Below are 23361 nucleotides of genomic sequence, written 5' to 3'. Positions count from 1 at the left end.
TTTTTGGCCGTGTGGTTCCCAATCAGAGGCAGCTGTCTATCGTTGTCTCTGATTGGGGATCATATATAAGTTGTGATTTTCCGTTTGGGTTTTGTGGGGTGTTATTGTCTGTTTAGTGTCTGTGCCTGACGGAATTGTTCGCTTTCGTTTTTTTGGATTTGTTATTTTTGTTTGAGTGTTTCTTGAAAATAAATATCTTGAACACTTTCCACGCTGCGCTTTGGTCCACTCTTCCTTCCACCGACGAGAGCCGTTACACATTTGGCATAACCAGATCAGGACCTAACATAAGGACAACTCAAGAGTATGCTATTCTGTTCTTCATATCATGTTTCTTTCTAAAATAAATCATAGATTTATTGTGAAGGTATAGGCTATATGCCATGGATTTATTAGACTTGTAGATGTTTCCTATGTGTCAGCATTAGTAGCTTGAGTGGAAGCCAGGACATGCTAAATGTGTTTATGTTAATTAACAGTCCAATTACCATGAGACCCACACTTATTTGATTGACAATCACCGGCTGATGAAATTTTGCGACCGCCACAGTCCTAGACATGAAGGGCCATGGCACATACAGTCACACACATGCATGCACACATAAATACACACACACACACACACATCTGAGATACCATAACGTTGATCGTTTCTCAACTCACAGTGCCCAAGGTGTCGTAGACAGCAGTAGTATTCTATTCACAAAATCCTAACTCTCTTCTCTCCTCTCAAACCTACAGCTCTGATGTACGCCAGCATCTTTGGGAACGTGTCGGCCATCATCCAGAGGTTGTACTCGGGTACAGCGAGGTACCACACCCAGATGCTGCGGGTCCGAGAGTTCATCCGGTTCCACCAGATCCCAAACCCACTGAGGCAGCGGCTGGAGGAGTACTTCCAACACGCCTGGTCCTACACTAACGGCATCGACATGAATGCTGTGAGTAATATAAATACACACACACGCACACGCACACACACACACACACACACACACAACACACACACACACACACACGCACACACGCACACACACACACACACACACACACACACACACACACACACACACACGCGCACACACACACGCGCACACACACACACACACACACAAAAGACAGACAGACACACGCGCACACACACACACACACACAAAAGACAGACAGACACACACACACACACACACACACACACACACACACACACACTCACACACGCACACACACACACAAAAGTGTGGTTGTGCATCAGCAATCAGTCAATTAGTCCATGTCAGCTAAAATGTTTTATATTGGCAAGTTAGTCTGGCGGCCAGCTATCTAAACTTGTAGTAAGCATGGTCCAATTACCGACCGGGGTGGGGCCTGTTGATCATCTGTTATCATATTAAAAGCTGCAAACATTTGACTCCACCCTTTGGCTAAATGTGTAGAATTGCATGAAATTTGCTGTAAAACTGCACATTTGTCTCTCCGCCCCCTGGAAAAATTAGAAGAATAGCATGAAATGAGTTATAAAATTGCTAAATCTTCTTTCCTCCCCATGGCAAAATGCAGGAAATTAACTTTAAAACTTGACTTTAATGGCAAGGTTGCCATTCCTGACATTCTGTACATGAATGCTATGATTCATACACACACACGGTATGTTTTCTGCACAGTCTTTTAAAGACTCATTGAACTAAGAGAGGTCTGGCCTGAAAGCTGAAGTTGATTTATGTTGATTAGGGTTGTCTGTGCATATATCCTCCAATCAACTCCTCTCTCTCCCTAGGACTGAGCCTACACTCTCTCCAACATACTTCCGGCGCCGACAGAGATGGCCGCCTCACTTCGCGTTCCTAGGAAACTATGCAGTTTTTTGTTTTTTTTACGTGTTATTTCTTACATTAGTACCCCAGGTCATCTTAGGTTTCATTACATATAGCCGAGAAGAACTACTGTATATAAGATCAGCGTCAACTCACCATCAGTACGACCAAGAATATGTTTTTCGCGACGCGGATCCTGTGTTCTGCCTTACAAACAGGACAACGGAATGGATCGCATGCAGCGACCCAAAAAACGACTCCGAAAAAGAGGGAAACGTGGCGGTCTTCTGGTCAGACTACGGAGACGGGCACATCGTGCCCCACTTCCTAGCATTCTTCTTGCCAATGTCCAGTCTCTTGACAACAAGGTTGATGAAATCCAAGCAAGGGTAGCATTCCAGAGGGACATCAGAGACTGTAACGTTCTGTGCTTCACGGAAACATGGCTCACTGGAGAGACGCTATCCGAAGCGGTGCAGCCAACGGGTTTCTCCACGCATCGCGCCGACAGAAACAAACACCTTTCTGTTAAGAAGAGGGGTGGCATTAAGGCATTATGGCTAACGAGGCATGGTGCGATGAAAGAAACATACAGGAACTCAAATGCTTCTGTTCACCTGATTTAGAATTCCTCACAATCAAATGTAGACCGCATTATTTACCAAGAGAATTCTCTTCGATTATAATCACAGCCGTATATATCCCCCCCCAAGCAGACACATCGATGGCTCTGAACGAACTTTATTTAACTCTTTGCAAACTGGAAACCATTTATCCGGAGGCTGCATTCATTGTTGCTGGGGATTTTAAGGCTAATCTGAAAACAAGACTCCCTAAATTTTATCAGCATATCGATTGCGCAACCAGGGGCGGAAAAACCTTGGATCACTGTTACTCTAACTTCCGCGACGCATATAAGGCCCTGCCCCGCCCCCCTTTCGGAAAAGCTGACCACGACTCCATTTTGCTGATACCTGCCTACAGACAAAAGCTTAAAAAAAGAAGCTCCCACGCTGAGGTTTGTCCAACGCTGGTACGACCAAACTGACTACACACTCCAAGACTGCTTCCATCACGTGGACTGGGACATGTTTCGTATTGCGTCAAATAACAACATTGACGAATACGCTGATTCGGTGTGCGAGTTCATTAGAACGTGCGTTGAAGATGACGTTCCCATAGCAACGATTGAAACATTCCCTAACCAGAAACCTTGGATTGATGGCAGCATTCGCGTGAAACTGAAAGCGCGAACCACTGCTTTCAATCAGGGCAAGGTGTCTGGTAACATGACTGAATACAAACAATGCAGCTATTCCCTCCGTAAGGCTATCAAACAAGCTAAGCGTCAGTACAGAGACAAAGTAGAATCCCAATTCAACGGCTCAGACACAAGAGGCATGTGGCAGGGTCTACAGTCAATCACGGACTACAGGAAGAAATCCAGCCCAGTCACGGACCAGGATGTCTTGCTCCCAGGCAGACTAAATAACTTTTTGCCCGCTTTGAGGACAATACAGTGCCACTGACACTGCCTGCAACGGAAAAATGCGGTCTCTCCTTCACTGAGCCGAGGTGAGTAAAACATTTAAACGTGTTAACCCTCGCAAGGCTGCAGGCCCAGACGGCATCCCCAGCCGCGCCCTCAGAGCATGCGCAGACCAGCTGGCTGGTGTGTTTACGGACATATTCAATCAATCCCTATACCAGTCTGCTGTTCCCACATGCTTCAAGAGGGCCACCATTGTTCCTGTTCCCAAGAAAGCTAAGGTAACTGAGCTAAACGATTACCGCCCCGTAGCACTCACTTCCGTCATCATGAAGTGCTTTGAGAGACTAGTCAAGGACCATATCACCTCCACCCTACCTGACACCCTAGACCCACTCCAATTTGCTTACCGCTCAAATAGGTCCACAGACGATGCAATCTCAACCACACTGCACACTGCCCTAACCCATCTGGACAAGAGGAATACCTATGTGAGAATGCTGTTCATCGACTACAGCTCGGCATTCAACACCATAGTACCCTCCAAGCTCGTCATCAAGCTCGAGACCCTGGGTCTCGACCCCGCCCTGTGCAACTGGGTACTGGACTTCCTGACGGGCCGCCCCCAGGTGGTGAGGGTAGGTAACAACATCTCCTCCCCGCTGATCCTCAACACTGGGGCCCCACAAGGGTGCGTTCTGAGCCCTCTCCTGTACTCCCTGTTCACCCACGACTGCGTGGCCACGCACGCCTCCAACTCAATCATCAAGTTTGCGGACGACACAACAGTGGTTGGCTTGATTACCAACAATGACGAGACGGCCTACAGGGAGGAGGTGAGGGCCCTCGGAGTGTGGTGTCAGGAAAATAACCTCACACTCAACGTCAACAAAACTAAGGAGATGATTGTGGACTTCAGGAAACAGCAGAGGGAACACCCCCTATCCACATCGATGGAACAGTAGTGGAGAGAGTAGCAAGTTTTTAGTTCCTCGGCATACACATCACAGACAAACTGAATTGGTCCACTCACACAGACAGCATCGTGAAGAAGGCGCAGCAGCGCCTCTTCAACCTCAGGAGGCTGAAGAAATTCGGCTTGTCACCAAAAGCACTCACAAACTTCTACAGATGCACAATCGAGAGCATCCTGGCGGGCTGTATCACCGCCTGGTACGGCAACTGCTCCGCCCTCAACCGTAAGGCTCTCCAGAGGGTAGTGAGGTCTGCACAACGCATCACCGGGGGCAAACTACCTGCCCTCCAGGACACCTACACCACCCGATGTTACAGGAAGGCCATAAAGATCATCAAGGACATCAACCACCCGAGCCACTGCCTGTTCACCCCGCTATCATCCAGAAGGCGAGGTCAGTACAGGTGCATCAAAGCTGGGACCGAGAGACTGAAAAACAGCTTCTATCTCAAGGCCATCAGACTGTTAAACAGCCACCACTAACATTGAGTGGCTGCTGCCAACACACTGACACTGACTCAACTCCAGCCACTTTAATAATGGGAATTGATGGGAAATGATGTAAATATATCACTAGCCACTTTAAACAATGCTACCTTATATAATGTTACTTACCCTACATTATTCATCTCATATGCATACGTATATACTGTACTCTATATACGTATATACTGTACTCTATATCATCGACTGCATCCTTATGTAATACATGTATCACTAGCCACTTTAACTATGCCACTTTGTTTACATACTCATCTCATATGTATATACTGTACTCGATACCATCTACTGTATCTTGCCTATGTTGCTCTGTACCATCACTCATTCATATATCCTTATGTACATATACTTTATCCCCTTACACTGTGTATAAGACAGTAGTTTAGGAATTGTTAGTTAGATTACTTGTTGGTTATTACTGCATTGTCGGAACTAGAAGCACAAGCATTTCGCTACACTCGCATTAACATCTGCTAACCATGTGTATGTGACAAATAAAATTTGATTTGATTCGATTTGATGCTTGTAGTACCAAACGCAATAATGATGTAACCATGGACTTATTACATCATGTCTGCTAAATTACTCAAATGTAAATACATTACGGAAGTGCATTTTGTATGCAATTTAGGAACAAAACTCCTAACACGAAATTCCATATTCCGTCTTAAAGCGGCAATCAACCGTTGAAACAATAGTGCTGGAGAAATTCATAGACAGCTATGGATGCAAGGACAGACCATCCATGATATTTCAACCTTTTTTTAGGCTATGTAGTGTTTGTTTTTGTTTAAAAACCTTTTTTTGTTTTGTCATTATGTGGTATTATGTGTAGATTGATGAGGGGAAAAAAACAATTTGATCCATTTTTAGAATAAGGCTGTAACGTAACAAAATGTGGAAAAAGTCAAGGGGTCTGAATACTTTCCGAATGCACTTTATACACACCTGTGTGTGTGTGTGTGTGTGTGTGTGTGTGTGTGTGTGTGTGTGTGTGTGTGTGTGTGTGTGTGTGTGTGTTTGCCCCCTTTCTGATCTCTTTCTGGATACATTCCCGAATGCACTGTGTTGTTCAAGAATCAATGGATACATTTCAGTACAAAAATGGATTAAGTAATAGCAGCTTGCCCCCTTTAATTCCAGTGTTTAATGTAAATTATTAAATGTAAAAGATAGAGGAAACAAACAAGCCGCGTCGCTTGTTAACTCAACTTCCTCATTATGTTAGGTTGAGAGTCCATTGAACTGTGTTGGATACGTGAAATGCTTGTTGCGGTGATTATAGTGGTCGTTGTGATGTAGCTCCGGCCTGATGTCTCTCTGACTGAAGGTCAGTCGTATGCTCTGTCTTTTAATGATGAGGAAATGTGGCTGCCATGTCCGTAACAGTTTGTCTGTCTGGGCTGGGGAGAGATGGACCAATGACTGTATATATGAATGGACAAAGCCATTGATCACGTGACACCATTCATTCCTATGTAAAGACTCAATAGTGCATTGAAGGCAAATGAAGTTGGTAAAGATGGAGTCTCATGGAGACAGTATGCACAGTTTCAGCTACTCCAGGAAGTGATGTTGCAGGTTAGTTCAGTGCTGCCCCCTCTCATTAAATAACTCAAGTTGAATGCTGACCTGGGTACTGCAGGCTGCCATTAGCAACTAAAGTATCCTCATTACTTCGTTCTGTGTGAGATTTTAAAAGAATCAGTTCAAGTACATACATCTGGTGTATTAGAAGTCATTATTGGTTCCATGATTGTATTTGATTATACATTTTTTTACACGAAGATTGATCACGAAAATCTGCATTTTTCCATTGACTGTAAGGGGGATCCTGTTTTCTGCTGACAATGGCTGTGGTACCGGGGTCGGCCTTGAACTTCCATGGCTTCAATGAGAGCGGTGTCGGATCAAGTTGAGGGGGTGCTTTCGAGACGTTGGTCGAGTCGCACATAGAAAAACTCTTACTCTTTTCTCTGAAAAATTGGGGGAAGCCCCTTGCTAGAGGGGAAAATCATGAAATGAGTTTCTAGTAATCATTTTAACTACATAGGTAGAGCTGCAGCCTTACAAGTGAAAGTATTACTACGGCAGATTGCTGATGAAATATTGTAATTGGTTTGTTGTTGTTCAAAGACAGCAGTGACATCTACACTGCTTGTCATAGACTCACTAGACAGTAACACTCTATCGCTCTCTCTATCCCCCTCTCTCCCCCTCCCACCTCCCGCCCTCTCTCCCCCGCTACCAGGTGTTGAAGGGGTTCCCAGAGTGTCTCCAGGCTGACATCTGCCTCCACCTCAACCGTACCCTCCTGGAGAACTGCAAAGCCTTCAAGGGCTCCACTAAGGGCTGCCTGCGAGCCCTGGCCATGAAGTTCAAGACCACCCACGCCCCGCCCGGCGACACCCTGGTGCACGCCGGCGACGTGCTCACCGCCATCTACTTCATCTCCCGCGGCTCCATCGAGATCCTCCGAGGCGACGTGGTGGTGGCCATCTTGGGTGAGGATGATAGACGATAGGAGCTACTATTACTGTAGCATGTATCAACCTAGATTGTCCAGGTTCTATGGCTAGTCTAGCATGTATAGGCTACCAAATTAAAGACTACTGTCACTCTATAGGGTCTACTGTTGCTAGAGTAGCATGTAAAGACAGGGGAAGGAAGGGGAAATGAATTGAACAACAAGGTGAATTTGGTATATTCAGATATGATGTGCTAGTGAAACTCATGATGGTCAGAGATGGGCAAATAAGATATACAGACTTTCAAAGGCAATTCTCCCGAAGAAAAAATAATATATAGGCCAACACTGCCATCTACTGGGCAAAAATATGACCCAATTTATACCTCATACAGCTTCAAACTCTAGGCAGCCGAGAAGGGTGAAATGCTATTTCATTGAACAAGCACTGCTATGTACCATTTGGAGTTATTGTACATTTGCCATGTAACTTCCCAGTAATAACATAGCAGTGTAAAACATGAGCATTTTTCAGTGCATGTAGAAGTGTCCTCTCTTCACTCACAGGGAAGAATGACATATTTGGCGAGCCCATCAACCTTTACGGGCGAGCTGGGAAGTCTAACGCCGATGTGAGAGCTCTGACCTACTGTGACCTCCATAAGATCCACAGAGAGGACGTCCTGGAGGTGTTAAACATGTACCCCGAGTTCTCCGACCACTTCTGGATGAACCTGGAGATAACCTTTAACCTCCGGGATGTGAGTGAACCTAACTTCCTCAAGACAGGTCAAGGCCATAAAAACGCACATTCAAATATTCACGTATGAATGCAAAAGGGTGAATGAATTAATGATTTGGGGAATTATTTCCATTGTGCATCCCTATGGAGGACCTATATAAGCCCTCTAACAATCAGTTTGTGATTTTTCGAGCCATTTTCTTTGTCAATCCCTGCAGACCAATATGATTCCTGGCTCTCCAGAAAGTGACAACTCAGACTGTATAGGATTCAACAAACTGCGCAGACGCAAACTATCATTCCGGCGCCGGACAGAGAAGGGTAACCACCACATTCCCTTTCACACCTTCATTTCTGTTCATGAGTGCAAAACATATTGTTTTCTCTGTGGTGCCCAGAAGAAAACCCCTAATATTCAATGATGACTCCCATGCACACTCAGTTGTTCATCATAAATAAAGTTTTCCATTTCCATGCAGTGTGTCGTCATCTGTCGTTGTTTTTTACATTTACAATTTAGTCATTTAGCAGATGCTCTTATCCAGAGCGACTTACAATAAGTGCATTCACGTAATAGCTCGAGGAGACAACCACATTTCACAGTTATAATAAGTACATTCTTCCTCATTAAAGTCGTTATCATCAGCAACTCAACTTGTCCTCTCAGATGATGCAGATGCAGGAGAAATTAAAAAGGAGAGAGACAATAAACCACTACGGCGGAGACAGAAGGAGGCGGCCAGTAACCAGGGGGAGGGGCCTCTGAGCTCAGTGTCCTCCCACTCCAGTGGCGATGAAGGGGAGGAGTCTGTGGTCACATGCCCTGCCCCTCCATCGGCTCTGCATGAGATGTCCCCGGCTAAGGCCACCACCCTTAACTTCAGCGACACTCCCGAGGGGGAGGGAGACCCAAAGGGGGGCAACACCTGCAATGCACTCACAGGTGGGTCTGGGCATCAATGTGGAAACAAACGATACACACACACACACCTCATTAACTTCCATAGCAGACATACCCTAGGGCACATTCATGTAAAACAGTAGAGTATACCCTGTTCTTTACCCCTTCCTTCCTCTCCCCTCTCTTCACAACCAGGAGCATTTTCAGGGGTGTCCAACATCTTCAGTTTCTGGGGTGAGAGTCGGGGCAGTCGTGAGTACCAGGAACTGCCGCGCTGCAGCCTGCCTTACCCTCCCCCTCTTAACACGCCCCTCAACAGCATTGGCCGCAGGCAGCGCACCGAGCTGGAGAACAGACTGGACCTGCTACAGAAGCAACTCAACAGGTACAGAGACATAGAGAGACAGAGACATAGAGAGACAGAGACATACAGAGCCGTAGAGGGACAGAGGCGTAGAGGGACAGAGGCGTAGAGGGACAGAGGCGTAGAGGGACAGAGGCGTAGATGGACAGAGGTGTAGAGAGACAGAGACATACAGAGGCGTAGAGGGACAGAGGCGTAGAGGGACAGAGACATACAGGGACAGAGCAATACGGGGAAAGACGTATACAGGGACAGAGACATACAGGGACAGAGCAATACGGGGAAAGACGTATACAGGAACAGAGACATACAGGGAAAGAGACAGAGACATACAGGGACAGAAAGAGACAGAGACATACAGGGAAAGAGACAGAGACATACAGGGAAAGAGACAGAGACATACAGGGACAGAAAGAGACAGAGACATACAGGGAAAGAGACAGAGACATAAAGGGAAAGAGACAGAGACATACAGGGAAAGAGACAGAGACATACAGGGACAGGAAGAGACAGATACATACAGGGACAGAAAGTGACAGAGACATACAGGGACAGAAGGAGACAGAGACATACAGGGAAAGAGACAGAGACATACAGGGACAGAGACAGAGACATACAGGGACAGAAAGAGACAGAGACATACAGGGAAAGAGACAGCGAAATACAGGGACAGAAAGAGACAGAGACATACAGGGAAAGAGACAGAGACATACAGGGACAGAAAGAGACAGAGACATACAGCGAAAGAGACAGAAAGGGACAGAGACATACAGGGACAGAAAGGGACAGAGACATACAGGGAAAGAGACAGAGACATACAAGGACAGAAAGAGACAGAGACATACAGGGAAAGAGACAGAGACATACAGGGAAAGAGACAGAGACATACAAGGACAGAAAGAGACAGAGACATACAGGGAAAGAGACAGAGACATACAGGGATAGAAAGAGACAGAGACATACAGCGAAAGAGACAGAAAGGGACAGAGACATACAGGGACAGAAAGGGACAGAGACATACAGGGAAAGAGACAGAGACATACAGGGACAGAAAGAGACAGAGACATACAGGGAAAGAGACAGAGACATACAGGGAAAGAGACAGAGACATACAAGGACAGAAAGAGACAGAGACATACAGGGAAAGAGACAGAGACATACAGGGAAAGAGACAGAGACATACAGGGAAAGTGACAGAGACATACAGGGAAAGAGACAGAGACATACAGGGACAGAAAGAGACAGAGACTTACAGGGAAAGAGACAGAGACATACAGGGACAGAAAGAGACAGAGACATACAGCGAAAGAGACAGAGACATACAGGGACAGAATGGGACAGAGACATACAGGGACAGAAAGGGACAGAGACATACAGGGAAAGAGACAGAGACATACAGGGACAGAAAGAGACAGAGACATACAGGGAAAGAGACAGAGACATACAAGGACAGAAAGAGACAGAGACATACAGGGAAAGAGACAGAGACATACAGGGAAAGAGACAGAGACATACAGGGAAAGAGACAGAGACATACAGGGAAAGAGACAGAGACATACAGGGAAAGAGACAGAGACATACAAGGAAAGAGACAGAGACATACAGGGACAGGAAGAGACAGATACATACAGGGACAGAAAGGGACAGAGACATACAGGGACAGAAAGGGACAGAGACATACAGGGAAAGAGACAGATAGATACAGGGACAGAGACAGAGACATACAGGGACAGAGACATACAGAGACATACAGGGACAGAGACATACAGGGACAGAGACATACAGGGACAGAGACATACAGAGACAGAGACATACAGGGACAGAGACATACAGGGACAGAGACATACAGGGACAGAGACATACAGGGACAAAGACAGAGACATACAGGGACAGAAAGGGACAGAGACATATAGGGACAGAAAGGGACAGAGACATACAGGGAAAGAGACAGAGACATACAGGGACAGAGACAGAGACATACAGGGACAGAGAAATACAGGGACAGAAAGGGACAGAGACATACAGGGACAGAGACATACAGGGACAGAGACATACAGGGATAGAAAGGGACAGAGACATACAGGGAAAGAGACAGAGACATACAGGGACAGAAAGAGACAGAGACATACAGAGACAGAGACATACAGGGACAGAGACAGAGACATACAGGGACAGAGACATACAGGGACAGAAAGGGACAGAGACATACAGGGAAAGAGACAGAGATATACAGGGACAGAATGGGAGAGAGACATACCGGGACAGAAAGGGACATAGACATACAGGGACAGAGACAGAGACATACAGGGACAGAAAGGGACAGAGACATACAGGGACAGAAAGGGACAGAGACATACAGGGAAAGAGACAGAGACATACAGGGACAGAGACATACAGAGACACACAGGGACAGAGACGGACAGGGACAGAGACAGAGACATATGGGGACAGATACATACAGGGACAGAGACACACAGGGACAGAGACACACAGGGACAGAGACGGACAGGGACAGAGACAGAGACATATGGGGACAGATACATACAGGGACAGAGACACACAGAGACAGGGACAGAGACAGACACATACAGAGTCAGAGACAGGCGGGGTCAGAGACAGACGGGGTCAGAGACATACAGGGACAGAGACAGTGACGGGGACAGGGAAAGTGTAGGGACACAGACAGGGACCAGAGCAGGGACAGGTCAGAGACAGGGACAGAGTTAGCTTTAGCCCTCTGAGAAAATGGTTAGAATGAGTGTGTAAAAGATCTACAAATGGGATTATAGGGCACAGCTGCTAGTCTGCTACTCCACTGTAGCTGCTTCCATTATGTCTTGTATCACAGTGTCTGATACAAGTCTGTCCCCTGTCAGAGTAATGGAAGTACCCAGGCCTGGTGTTCGCACTCAGCTGACACTTCTCTCTGTAACCCTACCTCATTATTCATATTTATCAGTCTGATTCTGACAGACATCTTCCCCTCCTCTCCTCCTCTCATCTCCTCTTCCCTTCTTCTCTCCTCTTTTTCTCTCCTCTCGTCTCCTCTTCTCTTCTCTCCTCTCGTCCTCTCGTTCTCCTCTTCTCTCCTCTTTTTCTCTCCTCTCCCCTCATCTTCTCTCCTCCACAGTGGAGTAACTGTTATATTAGTCCCTATGGTCTTATCCAGTCAGTGCCCATTGTCAAGGCTCATTGAGGTCAAAGACCTCCATTATCTAGAAGGCTGAGGCTATGCCTGCTTTTGTGTCTGTTTTGGGAGAGTTACTGTAACATGATTGGCCAGTAATGCTTCTTGGGGGATGCTCCAGGGTAGGTGTCAGCATTTCTGACATGTGTATGCGTGTGTGTGTGTGTTCGTGCGTTTCTCTCTTCAGGCTGGAAACGAGGATGTCGACAGACATCGGGGCAATCATGCAACTACTACAGCGCCAGATGGCCCTGGTGCCCCCAGCCTACAGCACTGTGTCGTCTCCCCCTCAGTCCTCACCCTACCCTGACCCTGGTCCTGGAGAGAGGCTGTTGAAGTCTGAGACACTGGCTTCCCTCTCACAGGTACTACACACACACCGGAGATAGACACGTACATGCAGATACACCTGTAGACACCTGTATACATGTGTACACACAGGCACTCATACACATGCCCACACACTCAGTTGCGTCCACACACACACACATATATACAGACACACTCAAAAGGGTCTTCTCTGAATCACTCCTTGTCTGCATCTCTCCTCCAGATCTCACACCCCCAGGACTTTGAGGAGTTCCCCGGCAAGTTGTGTGACTCTCTCCGCAGCCCTGATCAGCTGCACCCCCAGGACCCGCCTCTGGTCAGCCCCACCAAGACACGACGAGACACCACTGGGCTGGGCAGCTTAATCCTGGACCTGGACCTGGACCTGGGCAGCCTGGAGCTAGAACTAGGGGCTGGGTCAGTGGCAGGGTTGGAGTCAGGGATGCGCGCAGGTTCAGGGTTGGGGTCAGGGATGCGGGCAGGTTCAGGGTTGGGGTCAGGGATGCAGGCAGGTTCAGGGTTGGGGTCAGGGATGCAGGCAGGTTCAGAGTTGGGGTCAGGGATGCGGGCAGGTTCAGGGTTGGGGTCAGGGATGCGGGCAGGTTCAGTGTTGGGGTCAGGGATGCGGGCAGGTTCAGGGTTGGAGTCAGGGATGCAGGCAGGTTCAGGGTTGGGGTCAGGGATGCAGGCAGGTTCAGAGTTGGGGTCAGGGATGCGGGCAGGTTCAGGGTTGGGGTCAGGGATGCGGGCAGGTTCAGGGTTGGGGTCAGGGATGCAGGCAGGTTCAGAGTTGGGGTCAGGGATGCGGGCAGGTTCAGGGTTGGGGTCAGGGATGCGGGCAGGTTCAGGGTTGGAGTCAGGGATGCAGGCAGGTTCAGGGTTGGGGTCAGGGATGCAGGCAGGTTCAGGGTTGGGGTCAGTGGGAGGAGCGAATGGCCTGGACCCTGAAACCCAGCGAAGGCTCTCTCTGCCTGAGCCACAGACGCCCCTGGACTCACAGACACCGCAGAGGCACAGCTCCGACCCTGGGGGGAGCTAAGGAGCGGTGAGGGGAGGGAGGAGAATAGGGACAGAGAGAGGGAAAGGAGGGGTAGCTCTGTTTTCCCTCTTTCCCAGTCACACATCTCATTGGGTCCGTTCCCTCAGTCCAGGCGTAAACAGACACACATAAGGGGGCGTCCCTTTTCTCCCTTCAGCCTCTAAAACCTCACCTATAGGCACTGAGTGTGTCTCACCTCTGACCTCTGACCTGAGGAGAAACCTTGTTTGGAGAGGGGGGCATGTCTCTCTTCTTCAGGGGTCCTTTCCCCTATCCAGCTCCTAACGTTACCACAGCGTTACCAAACCCAGAGAGAGGGAGAGAGAAGCACAGCCCTTCTGAACTCAGTCCTGTCCTTTATGGCCTACAGAGATGACTACAGACCGCTCAGTCACATGACTGGTTCTGTTAAGAAACGTCCCTTTACTGCTGTATCCAGTACTGGATTACCATAATGGGGAGGGGAAAAACAATAATAATTATATAAGTAGCCATTATGTCTTGCACTGAAATTTACAGACATTCTATCTAACATGTCCGTGACGCTTCCGAAAACTGGTTGGTTGGTGGACTGTAGTGTTAGCTGGCCTAACAGAAACTCTGGTGTCCTGTCCTGTCCCTTCATTGGCCCCTTTTCCCTAAGGTCCATATCCCCGGAGGCGGAGCCAAGGCCCCAAGAGCATACTGGATTGGCTGGTTTGCACCTCAGGGGTGGGGTTGGAGGAAGGGTTTAAAAGCCATGACTTCTTTGATGAACATATCAAATCCCTACCAGAACCTTGTACAGATTGCTAGAGAGGGGGAGTCTTTGCACAGTTCAATATGCAAACACTGGTGAGAGAGGAGTGTTGTATCCTATATCTGTGTTGATAACATCAGATTCAGGTTCCAAAGCTTTTTGCCCTTGTTTTGTCGGTAGTTCACAAAGCATGGCTTAGTTTCCCCCTTAGTTTCCACCTGAAGAAGAAAATGACCCACATTTACCCGTCCAAGGATCTGACTACACAGCAATACGCAGCCCCGGGAGAGAACCCACTCCACACACGTTACAATGTAGATCCTCCATCATCTCCCCGTGTTGCTGTCCCACCACAGGGTCCTGTCTCACTCCCTCCCTCCACCTGTCCTTTCTCTGGGGAGAGTCTCTGCACATGGTAGTTGATGGCGGCCTGCGATACGCAGGGAACCTGAAGATTGTATTTAACCGCTTTGCTGGTCTGAGCTTCTTATTTATTCATCGGTTTTAGTCGTTTTATGTTCTTTGTAGATTGTACCAAATATCATTTCTCGGTTTGCAGAAAGAAGATGTACAGTTTAAACTTATTTGGTGGAGGGAATTGAAATACTATTTCTGTTGTTGTAAATGTGGACAGGTACCTCTCCCCACATGTGTGTGTTTGTTTTCACAAATGCCATGTCAGTACAACCATTATAGATGTTTCTTGAGTAATATGACTGTTTGACAGGAGTTGCACTTTATTATTCTAATTCTAATGATTATTTACTCTTCATCAACCCTGACCAGAGATGTCAGCACTGATGTCAGTGTTCACCCACTGGGCACAGACATGAATTCAACATCTATGTTGGTTGAATGTAATTTTGTTGACATGACGTGGAAACAACAATGATTCAACCCGTCTGTGTCCAGTGAGCAGTAGGCTAATATTCTTATCAGATCTGAGAAGAGGTGGAGAGAAGGGGTAGAGAGCAGGGGTGGAGAGAAGGGGTGGAGAGAAGGGGTAGAGAGCAGGGGTGGAGAGCAGGCATGAGGTATAGGGGGTGAGGAGAAGGGTGGAGACCCCAGAGTAAGATTTAAACAGTGAGAGTTAAAGTGAGTCCCAAAGTGGTGAGTAGTGTTTGTGTGTAGTGTGTATCCTGCACGGTGCAAACACATTGTATCTGTATACAGGGAAGAATAGAAGCAGGTGAGGTAGCTGGAGGAGGCAAAACAGTGTTTTGAAGTGATGAGTAATGAACATTAAATTACTATATATATTTAGCTTGTTAGAAAAAACTGAATCACCAAGGCAAAGAAATGTGTCAGGTTTCAGCTAAGACACGCAAGCAGGCACACACACACACATGCTATTAGGCGCACTGTTCACTGTTAATCACTGTTAGTAATATCTTTGCATGTACAAAGTGCAGTAAAACCTGTGTTAGTGAATTGGAAGACAGATAATGCATGAGTTGTGCTTTGGGATAATGCATTTTAGTGTTGAACCAAAGCAACTGAAGGGAAGCAATTACTGTATTCTGCATTGAATTGAATGGAATGGGAACATTGATAAAGAGATGGTTTTTGATCTAAGGAGGCCATTTAAGCTGCCTGAAGTTAAAAGCAGAGTCGATGCGCCGAGACCAAAAGAGCCCTCTTTTCAACTGAGCTTATTTACTGTGTCCAGTTCCATCACTGCACTGAGCTTATTTACTGTGTCCAGTTCCATCACTGCACTGAGCTTATTTACTGTGTCCAGTTCCATCACTGCACTGAGCTTATTTACTGTGTCCAGTTCCATCACTGCACTGAGCTTATTTACTGTGTCCAGTTCCATCACTGCCCTGAGCTTATTTACTGTGTCCAGTTCCATCACTGCCCTGAGCTTATTTACTGTGTCCAGTTCCATCACTGCCCTGAGCTTATTTACTGTGTCCAGTTCCATCACTGCACTGAGCTTATTTACTGTGTCCAGTTCCATCACTGCACTGAGCTTATTTACTGTGTCCAGTTCCATCACTGCACTGAGCTTATTTACTGTGTCCAGTTCCATCACTGCACTGAGCTTATTTACTGTGTCCAGTTCCATCACTGCACTGAGCTTATTTACTGTGTCCAGTTCCATCACTGCACTGAGCTTATTTACTGTGTCCAGTTCCATCACTGCACTGAGCATCTTCAATGGTTGTAACAGTGAGACAGCAAGAGCTCAACAATTGTTTAAGAAATTGGAGATATTGGCCTACGGTAGTTTTTTGTTGTCGTCGTTGGCATCTTGCTGTGTCACTGTTACAACCATTGAAGATGCTCAGTGCAGTGATGGAACTGGACACAGTAAATAAGCTCAGTGCAGTGATGGAACTGGACACAGTAAATAAGCTCAGTGCAGTGATGGAACTGGACACAGTAAATAAACTCAGTGCAGTGATGGAACTGGACACAGTAAATAAGCTCAGTGCAGTGATGGAACTGGACACAGTAAATAAGCTCAGGGCAGTGATGGAACTGGACACAGTAAATAAGCTCAGGGCAGTGATGGAACTGGACACAGTAAATAAGCTCAGTTGAAAAGAGGGCTCTTTTGGTCTCGGCGCATCGACTCTGCTTTTAACTTCAGGCAGCTTAAATGGCCTCCTTAGATAGTGACAAGTCTCCTTTTGTACAGTTTCATAGTCAAGCCAACCCTCCCAGAACATAGACTTCCCACACTATAGGATGTTATATTGTTCCTCAATTATCACAGAACTGCCTAATGTCTATATACCATCTACAATAGTTTTTAGTCACCTAACCTCTGTCTTGAAGGATATTCCCAACACTTTAGAATGCAATTTACATTTTGCATTCTTCAAAATCACCATCCTAATGTAGACTGACTGGGTTTAGGTGTAGATCTAGGGGGATTAAGTTGTCTATCTTATAACATAGCTACAGTATATCCCAAAAAATACTGAAATGTATGTACAGTTGTCATAGAAAGCTCAAACAAGAAAATGTTATTAGCTTCCAGTGAAATGTGTCCACCCACTGGGATGTGTCATGGTGGCTTAGTGAATGGATCTCACATTTTAGCAACCTACACCAAAGATGATCTATTATATTGACAAGATAGTCAAGTGACCGCTATAATAATGGAAATACATGTCCTCAAAGATGGAAGGCAGGCGGGAGGAGGCGAGATCAGGTGGGACCATTCTAGCCAATGAGAGGGAAGAACAAGAACAACTTCCATACAAAATTGTTTGATATCAGTGCATTTGTAACAACCTACCAATCACGAAACTTCTATTTGATCAATTAAGCCTCACATAGCAAATAAGTTATTCAACTTTTTGTTGACCAAATTCAACACTCATGGACCACCAAACAAAAATTCCTCAACTCGTGGTCTTACTTTCTTGGACAGATTTTGGGTTGAGTAAACCCTCTCGCTTCGCATCCTCTTTGCCTACACACACACACACACACACACACACACACACACACACACACACACACACACACACCTCTGTTACACAAGCCTCTCGCACCTCTCACATTTGGCAGAGCACTTTTCTGCTCTTTTCAACTTTATAGTATATTATATAATTATTATGCCGCATCATTGGCACAGGTCCCGAATTTGTAGATATTTTGAGCAGTGGGGTTTTTGGTCAAGTTTCCACTGGATTGCTCTTTCCCACCTCCCCCCTGTACATAAAAACATCTTGTAAAGGAATACATTCTTGGCACCCATATAGCCAGCACTATGCAGACATTTCTTTGGCATGCTTTGAAATGCAGAAAAACTGTAGAGGAAACAACATAAAGTCTGTTCAACATTTTAACCATGTGAATAAAGATGTTAATAATATTGTTAATGATAATGACGATGAGGAGTATAATGATAATGAACAAGACGACTTTAATATTGTGCACATTTTATTTGCATGCTGCACTGAGAATCTTTTCAGAAATGAGAGGGTGGATGTACAAGGAAGGCAGCTGATTTTGGGCTGTGTGCTTGTGGCTGTGTAGAGTAATACACTGTATACTTCCGGGTCATGGAAGAGTAACATATACTGTACTTCCTGGTCATGGGAGAAAGGGACACTGAAAAGTTACAAGATACTGTAACGTTATGGAGGATACATGTGCGGGGCTATGGCCAGCTCTGCCACAGTTGGCTTTCAGACCAGGGACTATGAATAATAATACATTTCTAGCCTGACCATGTTGGAGTGCATCGCCTATGTCACCCTGTTCATATCAGACACTACAGGAAGCTAGAAGACAGAAGCAGCTCCAGGTCTTGATTGTGTGATAGCGTTATACATGGTTGACTTTATATAACATTTCAAATATTTATTTCAATAAACCTCTTTGAAAACAAACTGGACGTCTGCTGTGTATGTCTGGGGCTTTATAGATTTTCCATTTATATACTTTTAGGAGTTTTCCACCATCCTCTCACAGTTAATGTGGTCAATGGACATGCTATTGAGACACATTCGCTAACAGCAGTACAAGATCAATGCTATTGTCAGAGACATTTTGATAGAAAAGAAAGTGTTGAAATTATATTAAGGAATATGTAAGAATTAAGTATTAATTGTAAAGAAACTATTATTTGAAAAATATATATAAGTTAATGTTTATAGAAACCCATTTTTTATTTGTTTATTGTGACACCTGGTGGTTACCAGTAGTGCATCAGAAGGATAGTATAAGGGTTTAATGGCAACATGGCCCAGTCACCAACAGTGAACCATGCAAACCGATGCTGGCACTAAGACGGCGCTCAACAAGCTGGATAAGGCCATAAGCAAACAAGAACATACTCATCCGGGGGCAGCGCTCCTAGTGGCGAGGTACTTTAATACGGGGTAACTTAAATCCGTTTTACCTCATTTCTATTTGCATGTTAAATGTGCAACCACAGAAGAAAAAAACTCTAGACCACCTTTACTCCACACAGAGATGCATACAAAGCTCTCCCCGCTCTCCAGTTGGAAAATCTGACCATAACTCTATCCTCCTGATTCCTGCTTATAAGCAAAAACTAAAGCAGGAAGTACCAGCGACTCGCTCAATAGGAAGTGGTCAGATGACGCAGATGCTAAGCTACAGGACTGTTTTACTAAAGTGACTGTGCCTGTAAACAGCTTGGAAAATTCCAGAAAATTATCTAATGGCTTCTGATAGGCTTATTGACATAATTTGAGTCAATTGGAGGTGTACCTGCGGATGTATTTCAAGGCCTACCTTCAAACTCAGTGTCTCTTTGCTTGATATTATGGGAAAATCAAAAGAAATGTATATTCCCCTAAGAAATCAGAAAGACCTCAGAAAAAAAATTGTAGACCTCCACAAATCTGGTTCATCCTTGGGAGCAATTTCCAAACACCTGAAGGTACCACGTTCATCTGCACAAACAATAGTACACAAGTATAAACACCATGGGACCACGCAGCCGTCATACCGCTCAGGAAGGAGACACGCTCTGTTTTCTAGTGACAAACGTACTTTTGTGCAAAAGGTGCAAATCAATCCCAGAACAGCAGGAAAGGACCTTGTGAAGATGCTGGAGGAAACCGGTACAAAAGTGTCTATATCTACAGTAAAACAAGTTCTATATCGACATAACCTGAAAGGCCACTCAGCAAGGAAGAAGCCACTGTTCCAAACTGCCATAAAAAAACAGACTACGGTTTGCAACTGCACATGGGGACAAAGATCTTACTTTTTGGAGAAATGTCCTCTGGTCTGATGAAACAAAAATAGAACTGTTTGGCCATAATGACCATCGTTATGTTTGGAGGAAAAAGGGGGAGGCTTGCAAACCGAAGAACACCATCGCAACTGTGAAGCACAGGGGTGGCAGCATCATGTTGTGGGGGTGCTTTGCTGCAGGAGGGACTGGTGCACTTCACAAAATAGATGGCAACATGAGGAGGGAAATTATGTAGATATATTGAAGCAACATCTCAAGACATTAGTCAGGAAGTTAAAGCTTGGTCACAAATGGGTCTTCCAAATGGACAATGACCCCAAGCATACTTCCAAAGTTGTGGCAAAATGGCTTAAGAACAACAGAGTCGAGGTATTGGAGTGGCCATCACAAAGCCCTGACCTCAAACCTATAGAAAATTGTAGACAGAACTGAAAAAGCGATCAAGGAGGCCTACAAACTTGACTCAGTTATCAAATCAAATTTATTTGTCAAATGCTTGTGCTTCTAGGTCCGACAATGCAGTAATAACTAACGAGTAATCTAACCTAACAATTCCAAATCTATTACCTTATACACACAAGTGTAAAGGGATAAAGAATATGTACATAAAGATATGAATGAGTGATGGTACAGAACGGCATAGGCAAGATGCAGTAGATGGTATCGAGTACATCTAGTATGTCGAGTATGTAAACAAGTATGTATACAAAGTATGTAAACAAAGTGGCATAGTTTAAAGTGGCTAGTGATACATGTATTACATAAAGATGCAGTAGATGATATAGGGTACAGTATATACATATACATATGAGATGAGTAATGTAGGGTATGTAAACATTATATTAAGTAGCATTGTTTAAAGTGGCTAGTGATATATTTTACATCAATTTCCATCAATTCCCATTATTAAAGTGGCTGGAGTTGAGTCAGTGTGTTGGCAGCAGCCACTCAATGTTAGTGGTGGCTGTTTAACAGTCTGATGGCCTTGAGATAGAAGCTGTTTTTCATTCTCTCTGTCCCTGCTTTGACCCAAGTTAAGCAATTTAAAGGCAATGCTACCAATTACTATTGTTTGTAACGATGAACGTGGAACCTTCAGGCATTTGGAAATTGTTCCCAAGCATGAACCAGGCTTGTGGAGGTCAATAATTTTTTTTCTGAGGTCTTGGTTGATTTTCTGGGATTTCCCCATGATGTCAAGCAAAGAGACACTGAGTTTGAAGGTAGGCCTTTAAATACATCCACAGGTACACCTCCAATTGACTTTTTTTTGTAAATTTGCCTATCAGAAGCTTCTAAAGCCATGACATCATTTTCTGGAATTTTACAAGCTGTTTAAAGGCGCAGTCAACTTAGTGTATGTAAACTTCTGACTCACTGGAATTGTGATACAGAGAATTATAAGTTAAATAATCTGTCTGTAAACAATTGTTGGAAAAATGACTTGTGTCATGCCCAACGTAGATGTCCTAACCGACTTGCCAAAACTATGGTTTGTTAACAAGAAATTTGCGGAGTGGTTGAAAAACGAGTTTTAATGACTTCCGACTTCCACTGTAGCAACATAGGCTAACAAACATAAGCATTCTACTAGCCTACTTCATTACATGCATCATATTATACTCATAAAGAGATGACATCGCCGCATACCTTTATCTTTTGCATGTTTCTCCTCTTATTTCCTCTTTGGGGCAGCAGCGTAGCCTAGTGGTTAGAGCATTGGACTAGCAACCAGAAGGTTGCAAGTTCAAACCCCGAGCTGACAAGGTACAAATCCATCATTCTGCCCCTGAACAGGCAGATAACCCACTGTTCCCAGGCCATCATTGAAAATAAGAATGTGTTCTTAACTGACTTGCCTGGTTAAATAAAGGTAAAATTACATTTCCTAAACTGGCCACATGATGGCTTAGCCCTTTTCTATTTGTGTTGATTTGGCACTCGAGCAGCAATACATTACCCAGCCCCCAACACTGTCTACCAAGAGTCAAGACTAAACCAATTCACCTTGGTGGTGTGCAGACTGCTATTATATTATTCTTAATGATTTCACACAAACCAAAAAAACATGCAACAATATGTCTTTGAAACTATACACTAGGGTTCAAAAGTTTGGGGTCACTTAAAAATGTCCTTGTATAGTATATACATTGTTAATGTTGCAAATGACTATTGTAGCTGGAAACGGCAGATTTTTTATGGAATATCTACATAAGCGTACAGAGCCCCTTTATCAGCAACCATCTCTCCTGTGTTCCAATCGCACGTTGTGTTAGCTCATCCAAGTTTATCATTTTAAAAGGCTCATTGATCATTAGAAAATCCTTTTGCAATTATGTTAGCACAGCTAAAAACTGTTGTCCTGATTAAAGAAGCAATAAAACTGGCCTTCTTTAACCTAGTTGGGTATCTGGAACATCAGCATTTGTGGGATCGATGACAGGCTCAAAATGGCCAGAAACAAAGAACTTTCTTCTGAAACTCGTCAGACTATTCTTGTTCGGAGAAATTAAGGCTATTCCATGCGAGACATTTCCAAGAAACTGAAGATCTCGTACAACGTTGTGTACTAATCCCTTCACAGAACAGCGCAAACTGGCTCAAACCAGAATAGAAAGATGAGTGGGAGGCCCCGGTGCCAATCCGTAGCACTCACGTCTGTAGCCATGAAGTGCTTTGAAAGGCTGGTCATGGCTCACATCAACACCATTATCCCAGAAACCCTAGACCCACTCCAATTTGCAGATGATACAATCTCTGTTGCACTCCACACTGCCCTTTCCCACCTGGACAAAAGGAACACTTACGTGAGAATGCTATTCATTGACTACAGCTCAGCGTTCAACACCATAGTGCCCTCAAAGCTCATCACTAAGCTAAGGACCCTGGGACTAAACACCTCCCTCTGCAACTGGATCCTGGACTTCCTGACGAGCCGGCCCTAAGGTGGTGAGGGTAGGTAACAACACATCTGCCACGCTGATCCTCAACTCGGGGGGCCCCTCAGGGGTGCATGCTTAGTCCCCTCCTGTACTCCCTGTTCACCCATGACTGCATGGCCAAGCACGACTCCAACGCTATCATTAAGTTTGCCGGCGACACAACAGTGGTAGGCCTGAG

At 45.3% G+C, this 23361-nt stretch overlaps 1 protein-coding gene across 1 annotated transcript in view; it reads left to right on the top strand.

Annotated features, from left to right (window-relative positions):
* LOC135517354 (potassium voltage-gated channel subfamily H member 2-like) overlaps nucleotides 1-14472 on the top strand; it is a 286040-nt gene extending 271568 nt beyond the window's left edge. Inside the window, exons 7-14 of the mRNA XM_064941574.1 lie at nucleotides 742-941; nucleotides 7029-7281; nucleotides 7812-8005; nucleotides 8205-8307; nucleotides 8654-8929; nucleotides 9083-9272; nucleotides 12626-12803; nucleotides 12992-14472. Coding sequence (XP_064797646.1) covers nucleotides 742-941; nucleotides 7029-7281; nucleotides 7812-8005; nucleotides 8205-8307; nucleotides 8654-8929; nucleotides 9083-9272; nucleotides 12626-12803; nucleotides 12992-13807 — 2210 coding nt within the window. The 3' untranslated portion in view covers nucleotides 13808-14472. The remainder of the gene's footprint in view (nucleotides 1-741; nucleotides 942-7028; nucleotides 7282-7811; nucleotides 8006-8204; nucleotides 8308-8653; nucleotides 8930-9082; nucleotides 9273-12625; nucleotides 12804-12991) is intronic.
* Nucleotides 14473-23361: the final 8889 nt, after the last annotated feature.

The sequence above is a fragment of the Oncorhynchus masou genome, chromosome 28 (assembly GCF_036934945.1).
Source record: "Oncorhynchus masou masou isolate Uvic2021 chromosome 28, UVic_Omas_1.1, whole genome shotgun sequence".
NCBI lineage: Eukaryota > Metazoa > Chordata > Actinopteri > Salmoniformes > Salmonidae > Oncorhynchus > Oncorhynchus masou.
This window is presented reverse-complemented; position numbering and strand designations above follow the sequence as displayed.